At 57.9% G+C, this 11,832-nt stretch overlaps 1 protein-coding gene across 1 annotated transcript; it reads left to right on the top strand.

The window, feature by feature from the left end:
- Positions 1-6: 6 nt before the first annotated feature.
- MMP11 (matrix metallopeptidase 11) lies at positions 7-11,518 on the top strand. Its single transcript, XM_017889501.1, has 8 exons — positions 7-62; positions 6,395-6,624; positions 7,565-7,708; positions 7,788-7,921; positions 8,065-8,306; positions 8,399-8,615; positions 9,430-9,687; positions 10,613-11,518. The coding sequence occupies exons 1-8, from the start codon at positions 9-11 to the stop codon at positions 10,744-10,746; spliced, it is 1,413 nt and encodes a 470-aa protein (XP_017744990.1). The 5' UTR covers positions 7-8; the 3' UTR covers positions 10,747-11,518.
- Positions 11,519-11,832: the final 314 nt, after the last annotated feature.

Here is an 11,832-nt window from a genome sequence, read left to right as displayed (position 1 = left end):
TGCTCCCGATGCTGCTGCTGCTGCTCCAGCCGCCGCCGCTGCTGGCCCGGGCTCTGCCGCCGGTGAGTGCCCGCCACTCGCCGGGCGCTCCTCGCCGAAGGGGCGCCGGGCACGCGGGCTGGGCCCAGCGGCAGATCCGGACCCAAGGGGGCGCCCCGGGTGGCCTCCTGCGCCCGGTACCCTAAACGCTTTCTGGTTCCCTCTAGGCGTGATAGACAGCGAGCTTCCAGTCCCTGCGGGTGTGAAGGGGAGCCGGCGCCGGCATCGCTCGGGCTGGTGGGACGGGACTCCACGCTGGACTCACGCTTGCTCCCAGCGTGGGGACCTGCCTCTCGCGCTCCAGCCGCTGGTGCTGGAGTGTGCGTTGAAGGAAGTAGCAGAGGGAGTGGTTACAGGGCCCCCTATTCATCGCAGGGACAAAGCAGAGCAGATCCCAGGCAGGTGTCAGCCTGCAGGTGTGTGGCCACAGTTAGTACACCTCCAGGTGTGCGGTGGGATGGAGGATAAAGGGAGAGCTGGGGAGGGCAGCGCTGTGCTGCGGGAAATGGGGTCTGAGCCTGGAGATGTCCCTCGCGGGCACCTGCTGGCAGCAGCTTCGGGAGGCTTGGAGCCAGGAGAACATGAGTATGAAATAGTATGAGTGCAGTGTGTGTGTGACTGAGAAGTGGCTGTCAGAAAGAAGCAGGGAGAGAAAGGAAAGGGAGAATTTATGTGCTCAGGAAAGGAGAAGAAAGCCCAGGTAAGAGAGGACGGCAGAGTGAGGAGAGGAGGGACTGTCATGGAGGTGTGTGTGACAGCTTGCATGTGTCCCAAAAACTGCCCCTTCCCTGAGGCACTTCCAGGCACCAGTCACAGGGCCTGGGGCCAGAGCCTGGGCCACTGTGGGTCCACAGCTCCTTGGGTGCCTGGGCCACTCCACTCCACAGCGGACGCATCCAGACAGCTCGGGCAGAGAAGGGAGCAGGAGGGGGTGACAGGCAGGAGTCTCAGGACTGGCTTGGTGAGGAGGGAGGCCTGGCCAGGCTAGGAACCTCTGTCCAGCCACTCTGGCTCTGCCCTGGGCAGCCTTGCCCTGTGCTGGCTATGGGAGCAGAAAGGGATGGGATGGGTGAGGTAGAGCGCAGGAGGGGCATCTCAGTCTGGAGTCTTGCCTCCTTCCCAGCCCCTCTTGGTCCCTAGGACTTGGGACAGAGTCAGGAATCACTGTGGGTAGCCATTGAACCCACAGGTCTGGAAACTGGAGAGATCTGGGTTTGAACCATGCGACCCTGGGTGAATCCTGCCATGCCTCAGAATCTTACTTACTCTATCTCTAGTGGGAGTGGGGGTGGGAGGGGGCAACAGTGCCTACTGCTGTGCCCACTGCTGAGCAATGAGGTGATGCCAGGCTCACTAGAAACACTGTCACCTGTAGCCGCCACTTTGACACTTGTGCATGGTCAGTGCTGGAGCTGGGGGCCAGCTTGGGGTGGGGTCTGAGCTGGACTGTGGTCTGTCATTCTGCAAACACGCAGGGAGCATTTGGGGTCACCTGTGATGTGTTTATCCCTAGGCTGCCTTCAGCAGGGCTGGGAGAACTCTGTAAATATTTATCTAGCCCAGTTTCCAGTTTTCAGGGTTGATGGAAGCCCTGCAGTCCGATGGATGAGATGAAGCTACCATCCTTCCTAGAGCCAGCAGCAGAGGGGTGAGAATAGGAAAATTAGGTGAAGGCTTGAGGGAGAAGATATCCCTGCTTGCCAACTGGCTGTGCGAGTTGGGCAGGTTGCTTGACCTCTCTGAGCCTCAGAGGGTCATGATGATACCTGCATGGTGATGCTCCCATCTTCCTCCATAGCCTAACAAGTGCCTTCCTCGAAGGCTCACCTCCCACTGACATCAGAAGGCATAGCTATAATTAATTATACCCACTAGACCGACTGCAAACTGAGGCCCAGAAAGGGGCACAATGAGCCCAGCCTTCTGCAGTGGTTTCCTGGCACCCTGGGGTCCTCTCTTATCTCCCCTCTATCTGTTGCCTCCCATTTTCTGGATTGCAGGTTGACTCCGGGGCGGGGGTGACTCTGAGTCTCTAAGCTCTGCCGGGAGGCTAGATCAGCTGAGAAATTCCTTGAATGTGTCTGAGGCTGAGGTTTGGTGCCTGCCAGAGGAGGGCGGAGCTAAGTGAGCTAAGAACCCACCACAGGGCAGGCCAAGGGAGGCTACTGGCCAAGACAGAGGGAATGCACTGGAAGCAGGAATGCTTCTTGGGAAAGTAGGTTTTGGAGAAAAGCCAAGAGCTGGAGAGACAGGGGGAAGCCCTGGATATGGGAGGCTTGAGCCCCAGGTCTAGGCCCAGCTCTTGCATGACTTGCTGTGTGATCCCAGGCAAAGTCCTTAACCTCTCTGGGCTCTGTCTCATCCTCTGGGAAATGGGGGAGCTGTTTGTTCCTCAAACTCCCCAGGGGTGTAGATGAGGCCAGGGGTGGCCTGTGTCTATCACCTCACCTCACTGAATCCCAAGAGTCCTGGGAAGGCCAAGCCTACCTGTCTCATAAGTAGCAAGCTGCTTCATGCCACACCTTGTAGTTAGGGCATCTGGCCCCAGGGCAGAAAGGACTCGGAAAGATGAAGTGTGGGAGGACAGTGAGGCAGACAGTGTGTGTCCTATCCCAGCCATGGGGAAACTGAGGCCAAGAGCTCATGGGTTTTAAAAAAAAATCATGGGCTCTAAAAACAACCTCACTAGCTAGAGGCCTCATTTCTAGAATCTCCTGCTCACTCACTTTCTAAGAATTTAATGAACGAGACATGGACAGGGAGAAGAGACCTTGATATGCCGGAAGACCCCGCACAAGGCGCTTCTCTTTTCTAGGCCTGAAAGTTGCCTTCTAGCTGTGGCTTCTGTTTTACCATTTGAAGCCTGGAGATTTGGTTGGGAAGCTAGAGGGGAGGTGGGTGATGGGAGCTATAGGGACTGGCAAGGGCAGATTCCCAAACATGGGAGGGGAGGGCCTACAGGGACAAGGAACAGGGCCAGGTAAGAGGTGCTTCTCTGTGCCAGAGGCTACAGCAGGCATTACAGAAGGATGTCATGTAGCCCTTTGCTGTGGCACCGTCACCATTTGACAGATAGAAAAGTTAAGGCTAAGAGAGGAAGATGACTTGTCTAGAGTCTCCATGTCATAGAACTAGGCCTTCTGAATCTCAATGGCTGGCTCTTTTTGCTACACTAAGATTGTCATGATCCAGGGGTTTGGGCATGGACTGGGTGCCTCATGACAGAAGGACAGGAAAGGACAGTGGAAGGGGTGGGGCATGCCCATGGCTCTCCCTCCATGGCTGTCTGCACCAGGACTCACTGGAGGGCAGAGGAGAGAAGAGATTTCTGGCCATGGGCATAGACAGAGCTGGCAGGCTGGGCTCTGGGTTGTTTGGAGCTCTTAGGGGACAGCACAGCTCTGCCCTTTCCAGAGAGGGTCTTCATACCCCTGCCAGGCTGGGGAAAGCAATCTGTTTCTCCTGTAGGTCAAGGGGGCAGTGTGGCCAGGAGGAGGAGGCAGGCCCCTCTGGCAGCCCACATCCTCCATGGGAGAACTTGGACATGTAGCATCTCCACCTTCCTGGTGGGTATTGGAAGCCCAACGAACCTGCCTGCAAAATGCCCGGGAAATAGCAGGCGCTGAATAATTTGAGTTCCTTCTCTTCTGTCACAAAGGTGAGGCCAGCCTGGGTCCCTTCTTCAGGGGAAGGGTGACTCAACCCCTGCAGAGCAGAGGTAGGAGGGAGCTGGGTGGGCTGTGAGCACAGACAGTCCGCTGCCTGCCAGCTGTTATTTGAGCAAGCTGCTGAACTCCTCTGGGGTGCATTTCCTCATCTTGGAAACGAGGGTGATGATGGTGGAGTTGGTGAGAGGTTCCATCAGGGGCTAAGAGCAAGTCCGTGGAGCTGTTGCCAAGGTCCTAACCTGTAACCAGTGATGAGTACGTATTAACAATAAGCCCAGGCTGGGTGCGGTGGCTCACGCCTGCAATCCCAGTACTTTGGGAGGCTGAGGAGGTGGATCATGAGGTCAGGAGTTCAAGACCAGCCTGGCCAAGATGGTGAAATGTTATCTCTATTAAAATACAAAATTAGGCCGGGCGCGGCCAAGCCTGTAATCCCAGCACTTGGAGACCGAGAACGGTGATCACGAGGTCAGGAGATCGATGAACTAGATCCTAGCTAACACGGTGAAACCGCCGTCCTACTAAAAAATAGGCAAAAAACTAGCCGGGCCGTGGTAGGCGGCGCCTGTAAGACCCAGCTACTCGGGAGGAGGCCTGAGTGGCAGCGAGAATGGGCGGATAGCAGTGGGAGGCGGAGCCCTTGCAGTAGAGCTGAAGTGATGCGCTGAGATCTGCCACCTGCACTCGCAGCGCCGCGGGGCGGCAGAGGGCGAGACTGTATCTCAAAAAAAAAAAAAAAAAAAAAACAAAAATTAGCCAGGTGTGTGGCTGGGCCCCATGGTGGGCATCCATGCCGCTGTAATTACCCAGGCACTCTTGGGAGGGCGAGGCGGGGTGGATGCACGAGGTCAGTACGGATGAGAGGCATCCCTGGCTAAGCAAGGTAAAACCCCGTCCCTACTAAAAATACAAAAAAATTAGCCAGGTATGGCAGCATGTGCCTGTAGTCCCAGCTACTCGGGAAGCTGAGGAGGAGAATGGCGTGAACCCGGGAGATGGAGCTTGCAGTGAGCCAAGATTGCATCACTGCACTCCAGCCTGGGCAACAGAGCGAGACTCTCAAAAAAAAAAAAAAAAAAAAAATTAGCCAGGCGTGGTGGTGGGCACCTGTAATCCCAGCTACTCGGAAGGCTGAGGCAGATAACTGCTTGAACCCAGGAGGTGGAGGTTGTAGTGAGCCGAGATCGTGCCACTGCACTCCAGCCTGGGCAACAGGGTGAGACTCTGTCTCAAGAAAACAAAACAAAAAACCAATAAGCCCAGAATCAGCCAGAACCCACAACCCAGTGAGGCTGCGCTGTGCCAGGTAACCATGCAATAAGCAAGCTCGGAAACGGGAGGAAGCTGCTGCAGAGCCTCACACCATTAGTAGTTCCATAGCCTCCGTGTTCAGAAGGCCCCCCTTCATGGTGGGGTGTTCTTGACTCCTCAGCTCTGGGATCAGGAGCAGGGAGCGTTGGGACAGTGATCAGATCCCTGGGGTGTCTGGAGCCTGGGAGAGCTGCCAAAGGCTGAGGGTGAGGTGGGGCCTGGGTGGCTGAGCTCCTGCCCCAAATATGGCTGTGAGGAGGCTGCAGTTGCCCGGACCAGACAGGTGCTGAGTCTCTCAGCAAACAGCACAGCTCCATCCCTCTCCTTCAGTGCAGGAAGGAGACTTGGCTTCTGTGCGGTATCCAGAACCAGGCCTTAGCCTTAGCCCTGGGCTGCCAGGGTCCTGGCCTGGCCTTGCCGTGCCCTTGCTGGGTGACTTTGCATGGCCTCCAACCTCTCTGAGCTTCTGTTTTTCTCATGCACAAGAACTGTAACTTCTGCCCTGGAGACTTATAGATGGGTAGCAGGATGTAGCTCACGTCTGAATCGCCATCTGTGGTCCTGGGGCTTTGGCGAATGGGGCTGGGCACCTGGTAATTAACTGTCCCCACCCTCCCCGCTTGAAGAAGGCAGGCAGATCACAGATCAGCTCCCACCTTACTCCTAGCCCTGGTGGGGTGTGACCAAAACTGCCTCTGCTAGAAGCCAAGCCTCAGTGACCAGGTGCCCTCCCGGGTGCTGGGCCTGTGCTAGGTGCTGTACGTACCTCACCTTGTCCAGTCCACAAATCAGTGTCACCCCCAGCAGTCAGATTACACTGACTGAGGCCACACTGCAGGGCTACAGCCGCTCCACGCTGGGGAGGAGGTGGGGGAAATCCTGGACAGGAGAGAGGGCAGAGCCTGCTCACACGACAGGGACAGCAGCATGGGGAGTGACCCAGGTGTGTCTGAACTTAGTGGACACAGGAAGAAAGGGAGGTGGAAGTGAATTTCTGTGGGGAGCAGGAGGAGGTTGCCTGGTGTTCCCTCGGAGGAAGCTTTTTACGGTCTATTCCTGGAGTGGCTCATAGCCAGTCCCAGTGTGCCCCTACCCCCAGACCTCATTGGCCTAAGTAGCTGGAGTAGGTGACAGGCAGCCCAGGGTCCTCCACGCTGTGGGGGACAGCTTGATGCCCTGGAACAAGGTGTCAGGAAACCAGAGAGCCAGGCTGATGCCAAACGGCCTGGCCACGTGCTGGTCCCCTTTTCCTCCCATTTGCCCTGCCACACAGTGGGCTGGGCTTGCACGTGGATTTGCTGATGGGCCACACCTCTAACTGTGGGCCATGTGGACCTTAGGCCTGACCAGACCCTCGTGTCATCTCTCCTGCCTAGGACGCCCACCACCGCCATGCCGAGGGGAGGGGGCCACAGCCCTGGCATGCAGCCCTGCCCAGTAGCCCAGCGCCTGCCCCTGCCACGCAGGAGGCCCCCCGGCCTGCCAGTGGCCTTAGGCCTCCCCGCTGTGGCGTGCCTGACCCACCTGATGGGCTGAGTGCCCGCAACCGACAGAAGAGGTTCGTGCTGTCCGGCGGGCGCTGGGAGAAGACGGATCTCACCTACAGGTAGGGGCCTGGAGCAGGACACTAGGAAGCCACCTGTGTGTCCGTGGGTAAGCCAGCCTCCCTCACAGCTGCTGCTTGAGATGCAGGCCAGGGGTAGATCTTTGTGTCTAACAGAACTGTGTGCCTGCTGAACCCCAGTGGGGGCATCTATGGGCAAACACCCTGAAACCCCGACTTAGACACACACACATATGGAGACCCTCCCTCAGCAGAGGGGCAGTGCCTCTGTCATCATGCAGAGTCCCAGCACATGCCTGCGGACAGGTGTTCAGTCACTCAGGCAGCCTTTACTAGAGACCTGTAAGGACCAGGCTCTGGGACTCCATGGTGAATGAGGCAGACATAGCCCCATCCTCAGTCTGAGGTGGGTGTCAACCATGTCATTGTCCAACTCTACCATCACAACTTGGGCTTCGAGCAGGTGGAGACAGTGGTAAGCAGGGAGAGGCAATAGTGGACATCTCACTGGGTGAGCTGGGAGGACCCTGGGCAGGTGATGGGGAAGCTGGGACTCACACATCCTGCGGGTGGGGACCCAGCCTGGGAATGAAGAATGGGCTGGTGTCACACAGCATTGGAGCTGAGACTGGGGTCTTCAGAATTTCCTAAGTGGGGGTCTGGGAACCAATGGGGGCTCAAGGAACCAAGGTCTCCCCACAGTGAGTGGCACTGTCAGGTCTAGGATGGGGGTCTCAGGACCTCTGCTCCTGGTTCTTTCCACTGAATGCAGACACTTGTATTTGCCTAAGTATGAGCAAACCACATACACATGTGCCTGTGTGGCCAGGGAGACCAGTGCGCTGAAGCTGAGGCCCAGAGCACACCTGGCCTGTGTCCTCAGTGTTCACACACCCATCAAGCATCCAGGGGCAACTCCTGGTGCCGCAGCCATCGGGGGCTGTCCCTTCCCTGAGGCCCAGGCCCCTCCATCTCCCTCCAGGATCCTTCGGTTCCCATGGCAGCTGGTGCAGGAGCAGGTGCAGCAGACGATGGCAGAGGCCTTAAAGGTATGGAGTGATGTGACGCCACTCACCTTCACTGAGGTGCACGAGGGCCATGCTGACATCATGATCGACTTCGCCAGGTGAATGGGCGGCCTGGGACCTCTCCGGGAACAGCCTCACCTGCCAGCAGCCACTGACCCCGTCCCCACCCATCTGTAGGTACTGGCATGGGGACGACCTGCCGTTTGATGGGCCTGGGGGCATCCTGGCCCATGCCTTCTTCCCTAAGACTCACCGAGAAGGGGATGTCCACTTCGACTATGATGAGACCTGGACTATCGGGGATGACCAGGGTATGGGCTGGGGACCCATTTTCCAGATGGGGCAACTGAAGATCATAAAGAATGGGGACTCGCCAAGGTCACTGAGCTGGGGTCTGGAGCTGGATGTCCTGGGCAGGAGGTTCGGGGGTTGCTGAGCCACCTCCCTTTTCCAGGCACAGACCTGCTGCAGGTGGCAGCCCATGAATTTGGCCACGTACTGGGGCTGCAGCACACAACAGCCGCCAAGGCCCTGATGTCTGCCTTCTACACCTTCCGCTACCCGCTGAGTCTCAGCCCAGATGACCACAGGGGCATTCAACACCTATATGGCCAGCCCCGGCCCACTGTTACCTCCAGGACCCCAGCCCTGGGCCCCCAGGCTGGGATAGACACCAATGAGATTGCACCGCTGGAGGTGAGGCCCTGCCCGCCAGTCCCCCTGCTCCTCTGCTGGCCGCTGTGGCTGCAGCATATGCCCTCGGCATGTGTCTCTCTCTTCCCCCACAGCCGGATGCCCCACCAGATGCCTGCGAGGCCTCCTTTGACGCGGTCTCCACCATCCGAGGCGAGCTCTTTTTCTTCAAAGCGGGCTTTGTGTGGCGCCTGCGTGGGGGCCAGCTGCAACCCGGCTACCCAGCATTGGCCTCTCGCCACTGGCAGGGACTGCCCAGCCCTGTGGACGCTGCCTTTGAGGATGCCCGGGGCCACATTTGGTTCTTCCAAGGTGAGTGGGGGTTGGGGATCTGCTCGAGAGACTTCCCAGAGCCAGGAATGTTATGGCCAAAGGCAGGAACAGACGGATCCTCAGGGACACAGTGGACAGGGAGAGGTGCCCCAAAGCCTGGGGGCCAAGGGAGAGAGTGTGCTTTGCTCCTCAGGCGCAGGTAGGAGGCTCCCGGAGGTGGCTCTTGAGATAGGAGCAGCATGGAAGGGATTGCACGGTGGGGCCGCGTGTTGGTGCATTCAACCCTCATAGCCACCCCATGGGGCAGGGTTCTAGAGATGCGGCCTCTGGGGCTCCCAGGCAGTGAAGTGACTCACCGAGAGTGTGGCTGGGAAGAGGCAGGGCAGGGAATTGATCCAGGTCTGTCATCCTAGAGCTGGGATTTCCATCTTCAACTGGCAGAGATGAGAGCCTGGAGCGTTGCAGATGTCAGGGACTTCACAAATGAAGGCACAGCATGGGAAACCTGCGTGGGTTCCAGGGCAGCCCAGCCTGCAGGGCCCCAGGGAGTGGTCAGCAGGCATTTGTCATGGCCAAATGCCAGTGGAAGGAGCAGGCACCCAGACAGCCCTCCACTGAAGAGAGTAACCTCGCCCATGCGCTAGTTTACAGAGCATTCACTGACCCAGCTTATCCCAGGCCTCCCACTTCCCTCTGCGGGTGGCGTGCTGAGCAGGCATTATTGGCCTGCATGTTTTACTAATGAGGAAGCTATGGCTGGGAGAGTCTGTGGTGGGGGTCAAGCAGGTCCACAGTGGCTGGGCATGGCAGTGGTGGCTGGGCAGGTCCTTGCAGCCTCTTCCCTCTCCGGCAGGTGCTCAGTACTGGGTGTACGACGGTGAAAAGCCAGTCCTGGGCCCCGCACCCCTTACCGAGTTGGGCCTGGTGAGGTTCCCAGTCCATGCCGCCTTGGTCTGGGGTCCTGAGAAGAACAAGATCTACTTCTTCCGAGGCAGGGACTACTGGCGTTTCCACCCCAGCACCCGGCGTGTAGACAGTCCTGTGCCCCGCAGGGCCACTGACTGGCGAGGGGTGCCCTCTGAGATCGACGCTGCCTTCCAGGATGCTGATGGTGCGTTGGGGATGGGGTAGCTGGTGGGAGGTGGGCACAGCAGCCGCATCTCCCACCTGGTGGTGGCTGGGCTCCCACATGCCTGCAACAGGAAGCCTGGCTCTTCATCACAGGTCCTTTGCCCAGCACCATCTGTCCTCCTCTCGGTGGCCAGCTAGTGCTGCATTCCATGTTGCAGATGAGCAGACTGAGGGTCAGAGAAGTGCAAGGTCTTACCCTGGTTCCTCAACCACAGCCAGTAGAACAATCAACTGCCGTACACTGAGGGCCAACAATGCTCTAAGCTCCTTACTGGTCTCATCCAGTTCTCAGAACAGCCCTCTGATGTAACACCTGTTGTGAACCCAGTTTCCAGAGGAGCAAACAGAGGCTCAGGCAATGAGGCCCCTAACCTCGACTTCTACCCTGATGGTCCCTGCTCCTAACCACTGACCCACCCAGCCTCCCACAACCACAGAGGGCTAGAGCCAGTCCAGTGCTCCCTCCCCTGCTGGGCTCCTCTTCTGTGTTCTTTCTCCCACATCAGGACCCACTGGGACAGCTATCCTAGGATAGCCTCCAGCTCCAGGACTCCAGGATGCCCGTCAATAGCCTGGTTAATGGGTGCAGGAGAGAGTGATGTGGAGGGTGGTAGAGGCAACGGGACTTGCTTTCCTGAGAGGTGGGACTCAGGCCTCTGAGGCTCTGGGTACCTGTCAGGCTGGGTATTAGCCCAGCCCAGATTCCGGGGCAGGCGGAAGGGCTCCCTAGAGGGAAGAGAGGTTCCAAAAGGCTGGCCCTGGATTCTGCAGGACTCGAGGAACTCAGCAGTGGCCAAGGGCTACTCACCCAGCCCTCCCTTAGTGCTCATCCCTGGGCACAGCCTGACAGGCAGGAGTAGGGCCCAGTGTCCACTCGCCTAGGCTTGACCACCTTCTCTTCTCAGGTTATGCCTACTTCCTGCGCGGCCGCCTCTACTGGAAGTTTGACCCTGTGAAGGTGAAGGCTCTGGAAGGCTTCCCCCGTCTCGTGGGTCCCGACTTCTTCGGCTGTGCCGAGCCTGCCAACACTTTCCTCTGACCATGGGTTGGATGCCCTCAGGGGTGCTGACCCCTGCCAGGCCACGAATATCAGGCTAGAGACCCATGGTCATCTTTGTGGCTATGGGCACCAGGCATGGGACTGAGCCCATGTCTCCTCAGGGGGATGGGGTGGGGTACAACCACCATGACCACTGCAGGGAGGGCCACGCAGGTCGTGGTCACCTGCCAGCAACTGTCTCAGACTGGGTAGGGAGGCTTTGGCATGACATAAGAGGAAGGGCAGTCTTGGGCCAGCTATGCAGGTCCTGGCAAACCTGGCTGCCCTGTCTCCATCCCTGTCCCTCAGGGTAGCACCATGGCAGGGCTGGGGGAACTGAAGTGTCCTTGCTATATCCCTGTTGTGAAGTTCCTTCCAGGGGCTGGCACTGAAGCAAGGGTGCTGGGGCCCCGTGGCCTTCAGCCCTGGCTGAGCAACTGGGCTGTAGGGCAGGACCACTTCCTGAGGTCAGGTCTTGGTAGGTGCCTGCATCTGTCTGCCTTCTGGCTGACAATCCTGGAAATCTGTTCTGCAGAATCCAGGCCAAAAAGTTCACAGTCAACTGGGGAGGGGGAGTCTTCATGCAGGAGACCCTGGGCCCTGGCGGCTGCAACATACCTCAATCCTTTCCCAGGCTGGATCCTCCTGAAGCCCTTTTTGCAGCACTGCTATCCTCCAAAGCCATTGTAAATGTGTGTACAGTGTGTATAAAGCTTCTTCTTCTTCTTTTTTTTTTAAACTGAGGATTGTCATTAAACACAGTTGTTTTCTACCTGCCTGCTTGGTCTCTTTTTGTGAATGTTCAGCTAGGATGGGGAGGCCTGGCCGCTATTCAGCCCTGTCCTGGGAGCCAGGGTCAAAGTCTGCCAACCCCAAGCCTCTGGCCCTTGGGGCTGGGCACGGTGCTCAGGGCTCCTTCTGCTCCATTTCTACATCACATTTTGTTATAGTGACTTCTTAACTGGCTCCCCACTTTCCTACTTGTCCCCTCTGTTCATCCTCCAGGGTGGTGGTCATTTTATCTGCTCATGCCACAGTCCAGCCTTCCATACATAGCTGTGGTTTCTGCATCCATAGGCTTAACTA

The sequence above is a fragment of the Rhinopithecus bieti genome, unplaced genomic scaffold, assembly GCF_001698545.2.
Source record: "Rhinopithecus bieti isolate Rb0 unplaced genomic scaffold, ASM169854v2 scaffold_19615, whole genome shotgun sequence".
Lineage (NCBI taxonomy): Eukaryota > Metazoa > Chordata > Mammalia > Primates > Cercopithecidae > Rhinopithecus > Rhinopithecus bieti.
Note: the sequence above shows the minus strand (reverse complement) of the source record. Positions and strands in the feature narration are given on the sequence as shown.